Source organism: Vicia villosa, unplaced genomic scaffold (assembly GCF_029867415.1).
Source record: "Vicia villosa cultivar HV-30 ecotype Madison, WI unplaced genomic scaffold, Vvil1.0 ctg.000587F_1_1, whole genome shotgun sequence".
NCBI classification, from domain to species: Eukaryota; Viridiplantae; Streptophyta; class Magnoliopsida; order Fabales; family Fabaceae; genus Vicia; species Vicia villosa.
In genome coordinates, this window is record NW_026705268.1 from 727,399 (window position 1) to 746,192 (window position 18,794).

Below are 18,794 nucleotides of genomic sequence, written 5' to 3' on the forward strand. Positions count from 1 at the left end.
AAAATAAATTTAGACATGTGTTTGACTCAAATCATTTGTTGGCTTGTAGTGTTCGCGTTGTTAATTATCCATTGTACCAAAAATACTCTTGTATTAACTATCCATAATAGTGGAAGACCCTACAAATTTTCAACGATGAAACCATTGAATACTGGATTAAGCTCTAGTGAGGACGAATGAGTCAAACCACCATAAATCTTGCGTGCATTTTCTATAACCTTGCCTCTTTTATTTTTGCATGGATGTTGTATACGTAGGCTTTATTGCTTTTATAGAAATTGCGCGCAGTTAGGATTTATTGTTTTCAAAGAGATTTCTTGTGTTAAAGTAGGCATGTGTTAGACTAAGCCTTTGGACAATCTTCTTGATGATTAATCCTGAAAATTATGATCGTAGACTCTTTATCAGTTAAACAAGTTCAAAATATACTTCTCGTGTACGTTCAAATTTAGATTAATTGCTACTTAATTGTTTAGTAATTTCATCGTGATTGCATTCTATTTTTTAATTATCATGTTATTATCTTTAATCATTCCAATCGCATTTATTGTATTTTAGTAAACATTTTATTAAACTCTAATTTTGAAAAGCAAAACGTGATGAAAATTGGTCTTTTTAAGAATGATCTATTCAACCCCCCTTCTAAACAATTTGTCTATCATACTCCCCCCAACATTTGTTAGTTTTATCGAGACCTGATGGTTGGAGTCAGATGTACTTGCAAATAGTCAGATGTACTTGCAAATAGTACGACATAGCCTGAAAAGAATCAACTTCATATAGATAGTAAGAGACTTTGTGTATGTTATCATCTAATTTTATATTTCTTTTCTCTTTTTCCTTGAACAACCAAATAAAATATAAATAATATTGAAACTGAATTGTTTTAATTTTTTTTTTTTAGGATTAAAGTTAATCTCCATTTAAATATTTAATTATAATTTAAGTTATGAGTTTTTTTTTTTTTTGCCACAAGTTAAGTCGCGAGAATTTGATCGCCCTATTTTAAAATTTTAGTCTCCCTTGCACCTTTTCATTGATAATTTGATTAAATATCAATTTTCTAAAAAGTTCATATACAATGATTTGTCCTATTTCATAAATCACAAATTATTTAAAATAGAGACATCATCATTTAAGTACATAAATATAAATGAGAAAATATTTGAATAACTTAAAATATCGGTTTGTTTGTTTTGACTTTTTTTAAACATAATTTTTTTGGTGTTATATAATTTTATGTAGACAAATTTTACAATTTTTTTTTTTATAAAATTTTCCAATGAATATTTGATTTGAATAGTTATTCGTAAAATGTGATTTTAGGTATTTCATCTATTTATAAAAAAAGAATTTTAAAAAATCACTTAATTTTGAAGTTATTTCAAATAGATTTTCATAAAAAATCATTTTTAAAATACAACTTTTTGATAAAAATACAATTTTAACTTAGTTTTGGTTATGTTATAGGATATCAAAGTTAGTGTCTCATTTTAGAAAAACTTGTAATATATTGAAAAACAGCTTTGGAAAATCTATTTTAAAAAAAAAAAAAAAAAAATTCATTGTTTTAAAGCCGAAACAAGCAGGCTCTATATGTGTAAAGATGTGATTAAGTCTTATTTTTATTGAGTAGTTTTTAATAATTTTATCTGTTACAATTAAATTCCTCAATATCTTTGTATTTTTTTAACCAAAAGACCCTTTGTATTTATTCAAAACTATCAAACTTTCATTATCTTTTAAACAAATAATTTAAATTAATCAAATTGCTACTAACGTTATTTAAAATTATTTAATTGTAAACTTGAGAGATTTATTCCAAACAAATTACAGAAATGAATTATCTATTCCAAAAAAATAGAAAGGTAAAAAGGTTGTGTGATATAGAGAAAAGATATTAGGGTGTTTGAATGTGAGAAATTGCTCTAGTGGAGAAAATATAAGAGAATTTCAATATAGGAAATCCATTTACACAACAAATTACACTTCATTTTATTTTATTTTTTGGTTTCTATTAATGTATATCTTCAAAAACTACTTTTTTACAATATATCTTCAAAAACTTAATCATGATTATTGACTAATCAACAAAAGCATTATGATTTTGTTTAAATCATGTATTGGTTGAGTTTGTTCCATTCATCCACAACCCAACCACTTAATTTTGGATCATAGTTAATTCTAATTTTTAACCACTACACTTATATTTGAACCCTAACAATAATTATATAAATAAATCAACCAAACTAATGTCAAGAGAATCAATGCAACAATGGCCAACCTCTCTTCTCTTCTAGCAACTATCATGTTACTTTTGTTAATCACCACCATAAACAAATCTTCCTCAGCTAGAACTCTTGTTAATCCAACTCCTAATCACTATCATGGCCATCATAGAATAACATTTTTAATGCCACATATGCTAAATGATACACACCCTAATAATAATTCAAAGAAACCTACCACTACTAAGGTCACAAATCCAAAACCTCAAGAAGTTTCCCCTCCAAATGAAGTGTCACCTATTCCACAATCAACTCAAACACAAACACTTGATCTTTCAACCATTGGTTTCTCTTTTCCTACAAGAGCAGCATTTCAAGAGGTCGAATTTGGATCAGTAACACCAATCGAAGAGGAGTTACTAGTTGACGGTGGTGACGGAGATGAACTAAGGAAACTCGGAAAAGCACAAGGGGTTTATGTTGCTAGTGAAGAAGATGGAAGTAGTCATATGGTGGCTATGACAGTGAGTTTTGTGAAAGGTGCGTTTGAAGATGGATTGAGACTTTTCGGAGTTCATAGAAGTGATGTTTTTGAGTCACATGTTGCTGTTATTGGAGGAACTGGAAAATACTATGGTGCTAATGGTTATGCTGTTGTTAAGGTTGTTGATAAAGTAGGGTCTAGTAAAGTAGAAGGAAAAGTTATAAGTTCTAAATTCCTTCTGTTTGATGTGTATTTTAGTTAGTACTTTGTATTGTATTGTGTTTGAAAAACAGTCACAATTTGTGTTTTCTGATATTCACTATAGTACTGTAATTTTACTTTATATGGATTTTGCATTTTGATCTCCATTTCAATCTCTACTTTACTCAGTAATCAATATCTACTACTTGCATGACATTTTCCATTTGATGTTTTGAAACTCTGAAAAACGAGTCGTTATACTTCCACACCCGCTTACACACTAAGATTGTTGGCATTGATTCAGTCGTGGTTTCAGGGATGAAACTTAATCTCCATTAATAGATCACGCTTAATGTAGAAGTGAAAAATATTTCTCGCTATTCATAAATAGTAAACGGGTCTCATTATTCTATATCGTATCCAGACAAAAACACCTCCAATACGAACCATCTGAAAGAATAGAGGACATTGTAATAAATTTTTTAGAAATCACATTAAACAGTCCTTGAACCCCTTTTCCAATTCCTTAGTATCCAAGTTCTTCCCTATGAAAACAATTTTGTTTGTCCTTGGTTCATCTTCCCTCCACAATCTTTCCGGGGATCCTTGAAATATGTCATGAACTCCCTGTTACAGAAAAAATCACGCTTAATTTGGTGAAACTGAACATAGTGTAAGATAGCAGTGAAAGGTGAAACTGAACATAGTGTAAGATAGCAGTGAAAGTATGTCGGGCATGGACAAACACAGATGATGAGAAGAGATGGAGATATTATAGCCCGCTTGATTGAAAACAACAACAATAAATAGGATAAATGTAAATTTAAGTCACCTGAAAGACAAATCTTTCATCCATTCCTTCAACAGATAAAAGACCTTTCATCCTATAAATGTCGTCACTATGTTCCATCAATAAGGTACCAAGCCACATGTTAGCCTGAAGAATAAATAGGTTAGTTAGTTACCCTGTCCAGTATGGCAGTACATAAATACCAACAATGACTTTTTAATGAACTTGTTTTGAAGCAGAAAAATTGCAAGCACTAGCCTTCTCGAGATCTAAGTTTCCTTCACAAACTAGGCTCACAGATGAAACTCCAGGATCGTGAGTATGATCATGAGAATGGTGATCTGCATATAAAACAAAAAATTATCCTTCATAGCAAAATTATGCAGTAAAATTAAGAATTTTCTACATGATGTATCATTATACTGTCTTTATGAATTTGAACTGGGAAGCAAATGGGTAAAAACTGATGGTGACCATCCAAATACTAAAACTAGATGGAACAACGATATAGATCTCTAGGCATCCAAATAAAATGTGTAATTAAGCAAGTCAAACTTAAATGATAAACGTCATAAAACAGTGTTAAAACAAGAACAATATGACACAAATTCAGTTAACACACAAGACAAATTTATAGATACCATGCTTGTGGTCATGTGACTCATCATGGTGATGGTGGTCATGATCATGATGATGGTGCTCATGGTTATGCTCGTGGTCATGGTCATGGCTATGGGCATGATCATCTTCTTTTGATCCTTCATCATTAACGGCACTCTCAATCCTTCAAAAGATCAAGTAGACACGAGCAAATCATATATAGTCAGGCTTGAACCGTAAAAACATAGCAAGATATTAATTGAAAAAAAGAAGTATCTAAATACCTACCAACATAAGGTTATGACTTATATAGTTACATGGTAAAAATCAATGCATTTGACAAGGGTAGAAAAATGCGAGTACTACTTAAAATATTAGATGCAAACGAAAACTTAGGTAGAAGAACGAGTCATAAAAATAATAACAAAACAGTTGGATACATTAGGAAGAGAAAGACACCAAAAATTCTTTAAAAGTTATATGGTAGGAAAATTATAATGATTTTAGTATATGATCCACTAAGAAATGAAAAGAAGAATACGAACCGGCTAGTAGCATCTACATGATTAAAGCAAAACTAATTGAGCAGAGAACAAGTAAACCTACATTAAAATTTACCTTTTTATTGAACGGTTGAAAAAGAATGAAACAAAACAAAAATGTACCTTTCCAAATCAAAGCCTCCAATGCCAAGAACATAATCCAAGTTCACCTTTCCATACTCCGTCCGCTTCAAATTGGCCAAGGTGTTAATTTTCTGAAATAAATAATGCAATAACATTAGTCACGTGTTTCAAAGTAATAAATTAACATTAAGATTAGAATAGAACGCTTAGATACAGTAGAGAGAGAAAGACTAACCCTAATCCGCTGGACCAAAGAAGTGATGTCTGATTCGCCAACAAGATCAGTCTGGGGTAAGATAAACAAGAGTATTATCAGAACCACTTTGTATTAATGTCTAGCTTAGAGAGAATTCCCAGTTAAAATAAGTTTATGGCTATTCCTTGCAGGAAAGTCCTTAAAAGCTCATAGATGTTCATGAAGAAATAAAATAAGATATTTTTCAGATGCAGTAACTAATTTAAACTCTGTGAGAAGCTATTTTTGAAAAAACTCATAATTATTGTAAAATTCTTTTAACATTTCTTTTTGCACAAATGTTTCTCGAGAATTTTATCCAATAGAATCTATATCTTGCACAACGAAGAAAGTATTCATTTCATTCCATAGCTTGCTGCATAGTTAAGTTCAACAATAATTTTGATGAATTAGATGCGTAGAAAGACCAGGTCGACCATACTGCAATATAGTGTAGGCAATAACACCCTATAGTAGCAGAGCAGTTCAGTGTAGTAGCCGCATCGGAAACCATAGCAGCCGAAACAACAGTTGTCGCGGCGAGATGGTGCTGCACCTCATAATGAGATGAAAAGTTCCAAAAAAGCCCTCTGTCGCGGCGAGATGGTGCTGCACCTCATAATGAGATGAAAAGTTCCAAAAAAGCCCTTAAGATTTAAATGTCGGGGCTTCCTAGTTGAGTATTTTAAGAAACTTACAACTGAAATATACCAAAACAGTGTTAGGGCTTTCCTCTCACTCTACCTCACTCCTATTGTCATTTTCCCTCTCTTCGTGCAAGTAACAGCAGATTGTAGAATATTTATGCATGTATAAAATTTTCAAATAACGGCCATCCCATTATGGCATTTTGGGGTCAGCTCCTACACTGCGGTCATCAAAGTAAAAGCCATTCTTAAATAAAAATAAATCAGCCGATATCTGTTTTTAAAAAACTCATAATTCTTGCAAGATTCTTTTAATACTTCTTGTTTCCATAAGTGTTTCAATGTTGCCAATCGCATATAGCAGAAATTAGTGGTTTGTTAAAATTCCACTACGCAACAATAGTAAAGTTCACATCTTACAATACTTTGTACTAAATAGCGTATTGCGGAACAATGTCGGCATTATAGCCTTTATTTAACAACACCGAAGTGCTTTGCTAGAAGTTTATCCAAATGGCACAAAGAAATTATTCATTTCCTTCCATAACCTGATGTAGAACTTTTAGAATAATTCCGAATTCGATATATGGAAGGATATATAACCATAACCACACTATACATTATTTAGTTAGCTTAGCTACTTACTAAACCTAAATCAATGCACCATTTTCTCAACAATCTATATTCTTCATCAACGAAAAACTAAAAGTGATTCAGCAATAAGAATAAATTAGCCATCAATATACCTTGTTAATAATTATTCGATCAGCATAAGCAATCTGTTCCACTGCCTCATTGACCACACCTTCTGACTTAACCTCATCAAGATGACGACCAGCATGTTTCGCATCAACCAAAGTGACAACACCATCCAACTTCACTTCATTGAAAATATTCTCCTCAGCATAAAAGGTCTGGATTATCGGCGCCGGATTCGCCAAACCTATAGAAATACAAACAATAAACAAAATCTCATCAAGCACTAAAACCCTAACAAGCAGTTCCATTTCACAAATATAATCTACATCAAAGCATAATCTTTTAACTTGATTAGTTACTTACCAGTAGTCTCTATAACAATATGGTCAAATTTCCCTTTCTTCGAAGTGACTAACTCAGAAATCATTCTAACAAGATCACCCCTCACAGTACAACAAAGACAGCCATTGTTCAACAACATAATATCTTCAGCACCAGCCGTTTTCGCCGCAACTAAAGATCCATCTATATCAATTTCCCCGAACTAAAATCGATACAAAATAACATAATTATAATCACACTAATAGTCATAATCATAAATTACGAAGCACAGACACCAGAAACACGTCACCAACACAGTAATAATTCGCAACGCCACATACCTCATTTTCAATAACTGCAATTCTCTTTCCATGTTCCGCTGTCAGAATATGATTCAGCAGCGTTGTCTGTTCAATTCCAAGTCAAGTCAAATATCAATTTCATAAACGAATATGAAAATGAGAGGAAATAGGATGAGATAAGATAAGATACCTTGCCGGAACCTAGAAAACCGGTGATAATTGTGGCCGGAATACGATTATCCGGTGGAATAACAGTGGAGAGTTCTTCGTCTTCATCGGTTTGATACGGTGAGGCAGTTGATGATGCTACGGTGAAGCGGCGAAGTGGTGTGGTGTGGATGCTGTTGCATAATAGTTTAGACACCGGAGATGAGTTTGAGCGATGTAAAAAAGAAGTTCTCGTTATTCTTGTGTTGGTGGAGAGAAGATTGAGGGTTTTGGGTTTGCGATAAGCAATACATAATAAGCTTGAAGCAAATTCGGTGAAAGAAGCCATAGGAAATGACGGTAGTTCTTAGGCGCGAGCGAGGTTTAGAGTTGAAGCTGGGAGAAGATGTTTACACTACGCTCACTACACTAGAACTAGCCACAAGTTTTTTTTTTTTTTTTTTGTATTTTTTGTGTTAAACTTTTGGATTGGGTTTTCTTTTTTGAAATTGGGCTTCTAGAATGTTCTGTCCAATCAATGTAGGGTTTGGAGGATTTATGATACACATGAAAATTACTTAATGCACCACACTGGTTGAAAGTGGTTTTTTTAGTTCAATAAAATGGGTCACATAGGGTGGCACAACGGGTCGTGGCCCACCTGACCGGCCCGCGTGTAACACCCGTAATGCGACTAATTATTAATTTAGTTAATTTTGAATATTTATTGTGAATTGTTGCGTTTTGAGTTGTCGAGTCGGGTATTTTAACTAAGTAGTCGGTCGAGTTCTAGTAGTATTGATTAGTAGTTTTATTATTAGGAATATTAATAATATAATTAGTAGTATTTTATGAGATAAGTTGCTAAATAAAATAAATTAGTTAAGTAAAGTATAGACAAATATTAGGAGGTGTGTATATTTCTTTATGGGCTAAAGTGAAGTGAGCAGTACGGAGGGAAGAAATTATAAGCCCATTTCAAAATTATGAAACAAATTAGAGGTAGCCTAGTACACTTAAGTTTTTAGCAGAGAAAAAAAATAGAGGCATAGAAGCAGAACAAGGGTTTTGGAGAGGAGCACGTAAAAGTCACGTAGAGGCAAATTGGGGGATTTTAATCGGAGAAAGAATTTAGAGCAACCTTCAAACCAAGGTAAGGGGTAGGTAGGGATGACAACGGGTCGGGTGCGGGTTTCATACTACCTAAACCCACACCCGAACTCGAACCCAAACCCAAATGATGTTCGGATGGCAAAATAACATTCACGCCCACACCCGTTGGGTTCGGGTTTTTTCACCCAAACCCGAACCCGCAGCAAAATACATAAAATGTATTTTTCCTACAATTTTCCTACAACTTTCTACAATACATTTTATATATATATATATATATATATATATATATATATATATATATATATAAATAAGCGGGTGTGATTTCGGGTTTTGGGTGCGGGTTTTATACTATCCAAACCCGCACCCGAAATATCGGATGACACCCGAACCCAAACCCAATCAACTCGGGTTCAGGTGCGGGTGGGCCCCATGGCTTGGGTCTGCTTGCCATCCCTAGGGGTGGGGTTCTAGCTCTATAAACGGGAATATGATCGATAATATATGGGGTTTGAGTTATAAAATCATCTGTGTTTTGTGTGTTTTTGGTGTTTTGTTGTTAAGTGGTTTTGAGATTTATGATGAAATCGTTTCTGTTGATGAATACCAAAGCAATTGTGTTGAATTGTATTTTGTAAAATCTGTTGTTCCTTTTATTTCATATATTTGATGTTCGTGTGATTTCTTATGTTGGTTGTATTACTGAATTGCTGGAAAAACTGTTAATCGATTCTGAAAGAAATTAATTTGGGAACTGTAACGCCCGTTTTATTTTCGTTTCTTATTTAATTGTGTGCTATGTGATTTATTTAAACTATTATGTGTTAATTAAATGTTTATGTGATATTTATGTTATTTATTGAGAGTTAATAGTAAATAGCATAAGTTAGTGAGTTAGGTGAGTTATTGGGCCTATGTTGGCACTAGTAAGTGAGGGGTGTTAATTAGAGCCCATTAGTAATAAGGTTTAGTAAGGGTTTAACTAGGGATGGCAACGGGTGCCCGCGGGTGCGGGTTTTATACTACCCAAACCCGCACCCGAAATTATCACCCGAACCCGAATCCAAACCCAAAAGCTATTCGGGTGACAAAATAACACCCACGCCCACACCCGTTGGGTTCGGGTTTTTTCACCCAAACCCAAACCCGCAACAAAATACATAAAATATATTTTTCCTACAATTTTCTTACAACTTTCCATAATATATATGTATATATATATATATATATATATATATATATATATATATTATAATATATATATATATATATATATATATATATATATATATATAATATATATATATATATATATATATATATATTTGGGTGTGATTTCGGGTTTCGGGCGCGGGTTTCACACTACCCAAACCCGCACCCAAAATATCGGGTGGCACCCGAACCCGAACCCAAACCCAATCAACTCGGGTTTTCACCCGTTGACTCGGGTTCGGGTGCGGGTGGGCCCCGCGGGTTTGGGTCTGTTTGCCATCCCTAGGTTTAACCAAAACAAGGGAATTGGGGGGATTTGAGAATTATAACTCATTTGGCAAAGTTGTGAAAGAAGAGAAAAGAGAAGAGAAGAAGAGAATCTCAAGGTCGAAGATAGAGTTGTCTTCAATCCAAATCCTAAGGTAAGGGTGAGATTCTTTCATGCTAAAGGGATGTATGATGATGTTTAGGGTGGGTTTAGATGATATGTTGAACCATGGATTGTGTGTTGTAGAAACCCTAGGTTTGTGATGAGTTTTCATGAAATTTATGATTGAAAGCATGTTTTTATGGATGATTGATGATGAATAATGGTTGCTGATGCCTTTGTATGTGTTTAATTGATGTTTAGAATGGGTTTTGAGTGGTGGATGTGAGGTTTCGCAGTTCTGTCACGAAGGTGATTTTTCTGCATAATCACGTGCCCGCTAAGCGGGCTCAGGTTCGCTAAGCGGATGCTGTTTGTTTTTGAAAATTAAAGAGATCTCGCTAAGCGGAGCCAGTCCGCTAAGCGGAGCTCAGAAATTGTTCGCTTCTGTTGTGGTCCGCTTGAAGCGGGGTTATTGATGTTGCAGGTGCATAAGCACGCTCGAGGGTCGCTAAGCGGATCCTGTTGCATAGAATTCGTTTAAACTTTGACACGATGTATCTTTTGAACCGTAACTTATTTTTAAGTGTCGTTTAGACCTCCGTGAAGCTTTAATTATTGTGTATCCGTTGTTTATGCCTTGGTAGACTTTGAGGATCTCTTTTTTTTGTCTTCCTTAACTTGTATGTTGCTATTTTGATAAGATTTGCAAAGTTGAGTAACTAATGTTTCGAATGTCGTGAATATATGTGGGAAATGTGTTGTATTGTCGTGAATGATATTGCTGATGTTGGACTTCGATATTGATCAAGTCGTTGAAGTTGAATATGTCGTTCTAGTCGATTATGCTGTTTAAGTTGATTAATTTGTTTAAGTGTGAATGTGGGTGTGTGTCATACCCCAAAATTTGCCCATTATATTTCAAGCTTTGATTCACAAAACAGCTCAAATGGTCAACAATCGACTGATTTGACCTAAAAGTCAACTGTGGTCAAAGTACAGTCAAAACTCCTGATTTTTGGTCAACATCAATATTTTGAAGTTACATTCATCATTTGATCAAAATTTAATCATGATTCATCAAGAAGTCAACAAAACCCAAAGTTTCTAAATTAGGGTTTTTGACCTAAAAGTCAACTGAATTTTGACCAGCCATAACTCTCTCACACTTCATCAGAAATTTCCCAACCAAAGCTCATTCTCAAGGAAATTAAATTCTCTACAACTTCGATGTTGGACCCAAGGTCAAGAAATTCTTCCGCATAAGAGATATAAGTCAAAACATTACAGGTCCTTCTAGAAGAGTTCAAAAAGCTGTTTTTTGACAGGAGCCATATCTTCAAGATAAAATCCTCAAATGCAAAAAGTGTTCCCAAAGTGGCTTATAGAGGACATCTTGGGATTTCCAAAAAGTCCTAGATCATCTCCATACGACAAATATTGAATTAGTTATGGCTTGCACAAGTTGGGAAAATTTTGAGAAATGCTTGAAACTATAATTGACAAAATTCATGTTTTGAGTATTAGGCCTATGGTTTTGGGTTTCTCACGTGGTTATAAGCTTAATATTGGCCCATTAACCAATTATCCTTTATTTCTTGATTTTATTTCATTTTTATTTGAATTAAATCAATTAAATTCAAATAAAATCAAATGAAATTAGGATTAAATGATAAAAGATTGAGAGATTAATTTTTCAATATTTGTTTCAATCTAATATCACCTAGGGGGTCCATAAAATAATCTTATGACATGCTATGGTTTTTATTTCCTTTATTTTTGAATTTATTCACATAAGTTCATGATTAAATCAAATAAAATCATTCAAAATTGTGGGATTAATGTTTTGAGATCTTAATTGATTCATGAAGCTCAAGAGAACGTGGAATAGAAGATTGGAATGTGGTTGAATCAAAATTAGCAAGATTTTATATAAATAAAATCAAATATTTTCTCAATATTCTCCTCACCAATTACATTGCTTGCTCTCCAAGTTTATAACCATAATGTCACTATTATAAATATGACAACATGCTCAATATAAGGGCTCACGAAAACCTAGCATCAAGAATAGCCTCCAAGAGCTCTCTAAACCTTACGAAAAAATCAAAGAAGAAGTGCAAATCGTGCTCCTTGGTGCAGCCATTCTCAAGCCTAATCAACCATCCTAACATCCTATTCAGGTATCAAAGGGTGGGTATCAATCAAATGGCACGCTTTAAAACATTCAGAATGCATGCATCATGAAATTGTTCTTCATCCATGCTGAAAGTTTCGTTTCTTTATTATTGTTAAATGTTAATGGAAACTAATCATTCTATTGTGTTGATGAGGTTTAGTGGAGCAGTTTTAACGTAAAACATGGGGAGTTTAAAGCCTAAATCGGCATTGGCCATGGTTAGGGCTTAACTCTTAGGACTGATCAGATTCATAGTTATAGTGCCCGAAAGATAAAACTAACCTCATATTTGAATTCAGGAGGCGATTTTACATGGATCTGGGTCGTTCTTTGTTCTTGTTAACATTATTTTTGTAGGTTTTAAGATTCAAAGGTTTATTTGCAGCAAAAAACGCAACAGATTCTGCGGCTAAATCCGCAGGAAATCTGAGGAAGAAGATGAATAGTAACATTCATCCTTTGACTTGCACGCGTGGATGAATCCCAAGAATCCATTGGCCGGTCAACCAAAATGTTTTCTCTCTCTGTTCCTGATTCGTTCATGCGTGCATACACATGGCCCACCTTGACTTTTCCTTTGAACTAACCATTTAATGCATGTTTGTATATTTATTCCTTGTTGACCATGTTACTAACAGCGTGTAATTATAGACCAACTGGCAAAGGAGAGAACCTGGTTATGCCAGGGGCGTGGGTTCGAGCCCTTATTCCAACATACATTTCTATGAATTAATATACTTTCAGGTTCAGTGTACACTACACATAAAGGCTCATGATACACCTCAGGTTTCAGCCATTGGATCTCCATACGCCTTCAGATCATGAGGACCAGAGCGCAAGCCACACCGTGTACCTTCAGAAGCATAATACACCTGATTCTAACTCTGGTTAATTTGCTGTTTCATATTCTTATTTTTATTTCTTTTTTAGTTTTAGTCATTAATTTTAGTTTTAACCATAAACCTAAAAAACTAACCTTGCTTAATTAACCAATTAGGATTAGAGTTAACAATAATAATTAGGTGTAGTTTTTTAATTTAATTAATTAGGATTAGTTAATTTTAATAATTAGGATTAGTTAATTTTAATTAGTTAATTTTAATAATTAGGTAATTAACTTAGATTTAGTTAATTAATTTAAATAATTAGAATTAATTCAGGATAATCAATTTAGGGTTCATAAAATTATTTTAATCAGGATTAGCCGATTTTAAAATTAATTAGGTAAAAAACCAATAATTAATTTTTAGGGTTTGTTAGCCTCGATTAATTTAAAACCCTAGAAGTCTTAGGTAGGTGTCGTCCATTAACTTAGTGTCTTTTCTCATAAAACCTCATTCCCTAAAAATCAGGGTTTGCCCTGAACATTTTCAAAAACCTTTTCTTTTTGCTTTCTTTCTTTAAAAACCTTTTCTAAAATATCAGGGTTTACCCTCTTTTTCAAAACTTTTTGTTTGCTTTATACCATTTGCCTTGCCTTGTTTATTCTATTAATTGTGGTTAACTTGTTCCCCCATTTGGGGCTTGCCTTTATTATATTTTTTATCATTTGCCAAATAATGCAACTGCCCCAAAGTCATGTAATAGTTTAGGTTTTCTATTATTTTGCCTCTATTCATCTGCAGGTGTTTATTGTAATAGTTTAGATTTTTCCTTCCGCCTTTATTTTTTTGCCCACAGGTGTTTATTGTAATAGTGTATGAATTTATATTTTGCCTTTAATTTCTGTAGTTTTTAACTGTGTGGTTAGTAATCCTAGGGAGTGCAAGTCTGCTAATAAATTTAGTTTGCCTAAATTATAAGATAAATATAACTGAATTGAATCACCTGATTGTGACACACACACCTTTAGGGTAACCTCTTTTTGTTGCCTGTTGCCTTTTATTATTATGATTCTGAAATAGTCAAAGTCCCTCGGTTCCGAGGATACCTAAGCAAAACAAATGTTACTCTCAGTTCATCATCATAAGATCATAGTCCCTTCGAAGTTGCCTACGATAAATACATGATCTTGTCCCTCGAAGTTACCTCGGAAAATGATGATTGTCCCCATTGCTAAGGTATCCTCACATGTTGCCTAAAATGACTATTATATCCTTCCCTAAGACTACCTGCCCCCTTTATGGCAGGGACAGTTTTATGGCGAATGATATTTCCTCGATGACCCTTTAACATCCAATGAAAGGACTTCCTACCCTCTTATGGTATGGATAGCCCTTTCAAACTGAAAAGCTGAAAGAACATATTTTTTAAACTTAAGGGTAGGTGCTCCTGATTGCTTACTCTTTTCAAATCCAAATTCAAATCTTTTTCCCACTCTTTTCAAATACTTTCAAAAAAGGCTACGCTTATTTACAAGCTAAAGTCCTTGTCTTTTTCCTATTCACACACTGCACTTCAAACATTTTGAAAACAAAAGTGAGCTAAGCAATTAAGAGCCCATGGATAACCATGGATACAAAGGGTGCTTACACCTTCCCTTTGTATAACTTACCCCCCGAACTCTAAGTCTTTTAAAAGGTTTTTTATGTTCTTTTAGCCTTTCTATAAATTGGATAAAATAAAAGTCGGTGGCGACTCTTGCTATCCGCAACATTTCAAAAAAGTCAGTTCTCCCACCGTATTACAGAACTGGCGACTCTGCTGGGGATTTATAAAAAGAGGGGTTACCTTAAAGTTTAAGATCACTTAATATTTGTTTTGTCTTGCTTGCTTTACTTTTCAAGGTTGTTTTGGGAATTGAATGGAAGATGAATCCTATACCCGGATTCGAATGCACCTTGAGATAGGAAGAGGCATAGTCATGGCGACCTCCTTCATGTATGTGGAGGATTGGTCGATATGAGAGTTCACGCTTAATTTAGGCCTCTTTGGGTGTTTGCATGCTTCTCTTGTATGAGGGAGGTTCGTGTAGATATTTGTGGGTGAGTCGGAGCTTAAGGACCTTTAGTTACCTTTAACCCATCTTGGCCTTTAGGAACGTAGTGGGGGGAATACTCTTGATGTATGTTGAGGGCATAGTCGGTACCCGATACTACAACTCAGATAGGTTCTTTCTCAAAGTATCATTGCATGGTATGTGTGTATCATGTTCGAGGGTGCTTTAGAAGGACTGACAATTCTGGGTAACTTTGTAGGACCTGTTGCTGATTTCATCCTTATCCTTAGAAGTACCTATTGGGGAAGGGTAGTTACCCGGTCAGACTCCATGCAAGCCTCTAAACCTACGGACACTTGTGTGACTTGCTTGTATGTGCTGCTAACCCTTTGATTTCCTTGCAGTTTTTTTTGTAGGACTTGTTTGTCCTTACTATCTTATGTTTTTCTTGATGCATTACATTCGCATGACATCATGACATCATAACACAGCATATTAACTAACCCTTTAGAGGATCTTAGGGATTTAGGGCGCACAATTTCAGGTGCTCTTATCAAGGACTGAATTCCTATAAAGGCGTAGGAGGATTTATTTTCCTCTGGTCATTTGCCTTCCAATTCAGAGACTCAGTACCTATCAAGGGGCAAGAGGATTTATTTTCCTCTAGCCATATACGTTCAAATTCAGAAGTATCCCGAATCAGAGGCAATGACCCACTAGATATGGTGAGCTTGATTCTCAAAGAATGACGTTCAGAGACCAAAAATGAAAGTTCTTCAGCAAATCTAGAACTATAATGTCGCAAACTAAATTTCCTAAAGATCCTTGAAAACATTGCATCTGCATTCATAACATCGCATACAGGTCTCTCATCCTCTCTCGCTGTTTATTTCAGCACAAATGGATCTCGAACAATCAGTCAAAGACCTTCAAACCCAGAATGCTGAGTTCCAAGCCCTGATTCTGAATTTGGCCAAGGGGCAAGACGAGCTGAAAACCCTATTGACCAAGAAGGAGAAAAAGCCTAGAAGATCTGTGGGTGTCCTTAACATGGGAAGAAGATTCAGAGGACCACTCAAGAAAGCTGAATAAGTCAAGGTTTCCGAAGAGGATGACGATGAATAAAAGGACGACGCCAGCGTCAAAACTGATGCAAAAAGCAACCATGATTCTGCCAACCCCTATGAGGAAGAGGGAGACTACTACTTTGAGGGTGAACATCCAGATGACAAATACAAGCTGCTGGAAGAACGTATGAAAGCCATGGAAATTCAGAAGGTACCAGTAATACGGTGGGAGAACTGACTTTAAAGAAAATGTCGCGGTAAGCAAGAGTCTCCACCGACTTTTATTTTATCCAATTTAAAGAAAGGCTAAAAGAATAGAAAAAAAACATTTTTTGAAAGAGATTGAGTTCGGGGGGTAAGTTATACAAAGGGAAGGTGTAAGCACCCTTTGTATCCATGGTTATCCATGGGCTCTTAATTGCTTAGCTCACTTTTGTTTTCAAAAATGTTTGAAGTGTCGTGTGTGAATAGTAAAAGCTTTAAAGAAGAACTTTAGCTTGTAAATAAGCATAGTCTTTTGAATTTGATTTGAAAAAAAGAGTGGGAAAAGAGTTTTGAATTTGAATTTGAAGAAGAGCAAGCAATTAAAAAAGCAATTACCCTTAAGTTATAAAAAAATGTTCTTTTAGACTTTAATGAGAAAGGGCTATCCATACCATAAAGAGGGCAGGTAGTCCTTTCATTGGATTTTGAAGGGTCATCGAAGTTATCGTTCGCCATAAGACTTACCCTGCCATGAAGAGGGCAGGTAATCTAAGGGAAGGATATAATAGTCATTTAGTCTTTAGGCAACAGGCGAGGATACCTTAGCAATGGGGACAAATCATCATCTACCGAGGCAACATCGAGGGACAAATTTTGATGATGAATGAACTGAGGGCAACATTTGCTTTAGGTATCCTCGGAATCAAGGGTCTTGACTACTTTCATAAATTAAGGCAACAGGCAACAGTAATAAGGCAACAAGAGGGATTACCCTAAAGATGTTTGTGTGGCACAATCATGTGATTTCAATTCAGATATTTATCTTGTAAATAATGTTAGCTACATTCGATTAATTATCTTGCACTCCCTAGGATTACTAACCACGCAGTTAATATCATACAGAAATTAAAAGGCAGAAAATATAAAGTCCTACGCTATTACAATAAACACCTGTGGGCAGAAAAATAAAGGCGGGAAAAATAAAATCCTAAATCTCTATTACAATAAACACCTGCAGAGGCAAAATAATAGAAACCCTAATCTATTACAAGGCTTTGGAGCAGATACAAAATTATTTCAAAAAAATAAACAAGCAAGGCAAATGGCATAAGACAACCCAAATGGGGAAAATTTAACCATAGTTAACAGAACGAAGATAATAAATCATCAAGGCAAAAGGCAAACCCTAATCCTAATTAAACAAAAAATTAACGCTAATTGTTCTAATTAATTATTAACCTAAAATGAACTAATTAAAAAAATTAACTAAATTATTTACTAATTTATTTAATAAAGAAAATTAATAAAATTAAATAATATGATTTTATTAATTTCTAATTCTATTAATTTAAAGAAATTTTATTTTATTTTTATAAAAAAGGATTGAATTTTAAAAAAAGAATTAATAAAAAGTTTTTTTAGTAAAAAAAATAGATAAAGGAAAGAGTTAAACAAAAAAATAATAATAAAAATTAAAAACCTGGCGCCTTTGATCCAGTGAGGGAGTCTCCTGCCAGTACACCATGGAGAAGCATTCCTAGGCCCTCACATCAACGCTCGTGTAGATCCAACAATGATGACATGATGGTACACAGTGAGGATACATAAGCCAAGCATGCAGAACCTGCGCCTTTGAAGTACCGCCTCCTTGTGTCTTGCCAATTGTACCAATCTTCATTCGCTGATAGTGGATTAGTTCCAATCAAATCCCTGCGTGTGTGGTCAAAGTTTCAATGTTACTATTCATCTTCCCTTCCATGAAACCTGCTACGATTTTGCTACAAACTCAACCACAGTCTCGTCACGATAGTTTCGTAGCCACTTGCTGAAACTGTGAATACGCAACACAAGAAAATTTGTGCCCCAACAATGGCACCTCATGATCTCTGCGTCAAAACTTCAAATGTTGAGGTAAATGGAATTATTCACGATACTTCAAGGCCTGTTAATGGATGGGATCTCTTCCTGAGGGGTCAAGGAACCTGGCTTGATCCTTAAGAGCGCTTGAAAGTGGCTGCAAGTCGAGACTTGATGGTGCAAGTTCTCTTTGAAATTTTCCAACGCAAACCCTAATACTCTTGGCTCTCCTTGTCCAATTTTCGCCCCCTCTCCTTCTGAACCTCATGAGTATAAATAGGAGAGAAAATTAGGCCTCCTTTTGGGCTTGGACCTTGTCTCTTTAGTCATCTTGAAAATTTGAGAAAATATAAGATAATTCTTTCTAATTTTGGAGATTTTCCCTTTAACCACATGCTAACACGAATTGGATCTTTATGTGAGGTTATTTGGGCTCCTTAAATGACTGTAAACAAGGCCATGCAAATTAATTCCATTATTTTTATATTTTATTCAATTTATTTAGCTTTTAGTTGAATAAAAACCAAATAAATATGAATAATGAGTACAAAAATAATTTGATGGGATTTGAGGTCCTTAGACAGGCCATGGATGTGTTTAAAGTCCAAATTTTAGGCCCATTAACTCAAAAATACAA

The 18,794-nt window shown here is 34.5% G+C and overlaps 2 protein-coding genes across 2 annotated transcripts; one reads left to right on the forward strand and one right to left on the reverse strand.

Moving 5' to 3' along the window:
- Positions 1–2,232: 2,232 nt before the first annotated feature.
- LOC131629635 (dirigent protein 18-like) lies at positions 2,233–3,061 on the forward strand. Its single transcript, XM_058900421.1, has one exon. It carries the CDS (start codon positions 2,276–2,278, stop codon positions 2,972–2,974), a length of 699 nt encoding a protein of 232 aa, XP_058756404.1. The 5' UTR covers positions 2,233–2,275; the 3' UTR covers positions 2,975–3,061.
- A 205-nt stretch (positions 3,062–3,266) lies between these two features.
- LOC131629634 (uncharacterized) lies at positions 3,267–7,715 on the reverse strand. The gene is made up of 10 exons (XM_058900420.1): positions 7,324–7,715; positions 7,173–7,238; positions 6,874–7,054; positions 6,558–6,754; positions 5,165–5,215; positions 4,969–5,060; positions 4,345–4,487; positions 3,962–4,044; positions 3,746–3,850; positions 3,267–3,540 (listed from the first exon to the last, which is right to left on the reverse strand). Exons 1-10 carry the CDS (start codon positions 7,627–7,629, stop codon positions 3,403–3,405), a joined length of 1,362 nt encoding a protein of 453 aa, XP_058756403.1. The 5' UTR covers positions 7,630–7,715; the 3' UTR covers positions 3,267–3,402.
- Between the last annotated feature and the right edge of the window lie 11,079 nt (positions 7,716–18,794).

Bases quoted from the DNA above. Each gene is read 5' to 3' on its own strand.
- LOC131629635 (XM_058900421.1), top strand. From the start codon at position 2,276: ATGGCCAACCTCTCTTCTCTTCTAGCAACTATCATGTTACTTTTGTTA.
- LOC131629634 (XM_058900420.1), bottom strand. From the start codon at position 7,629: ATGGCTTCTTTCACCGAATTTGCTTCAAGCTTATTATGTATTGCTTAT. The intron at 5,061-5,164 runs GTTAGTCTTTCT...TATTTATTTCAG, and splicing joins CTTTGGTCCAGCGGATTAGG to AAAATTAACACCTTGGCCAA. The intron at 3,541-3,745 runs GTGACTTAAATT...TTTCTGTAACAG, and splicing joins ATGAAAGATTTGTCTTTCAG to GGAGTTCATGACATATTTCA.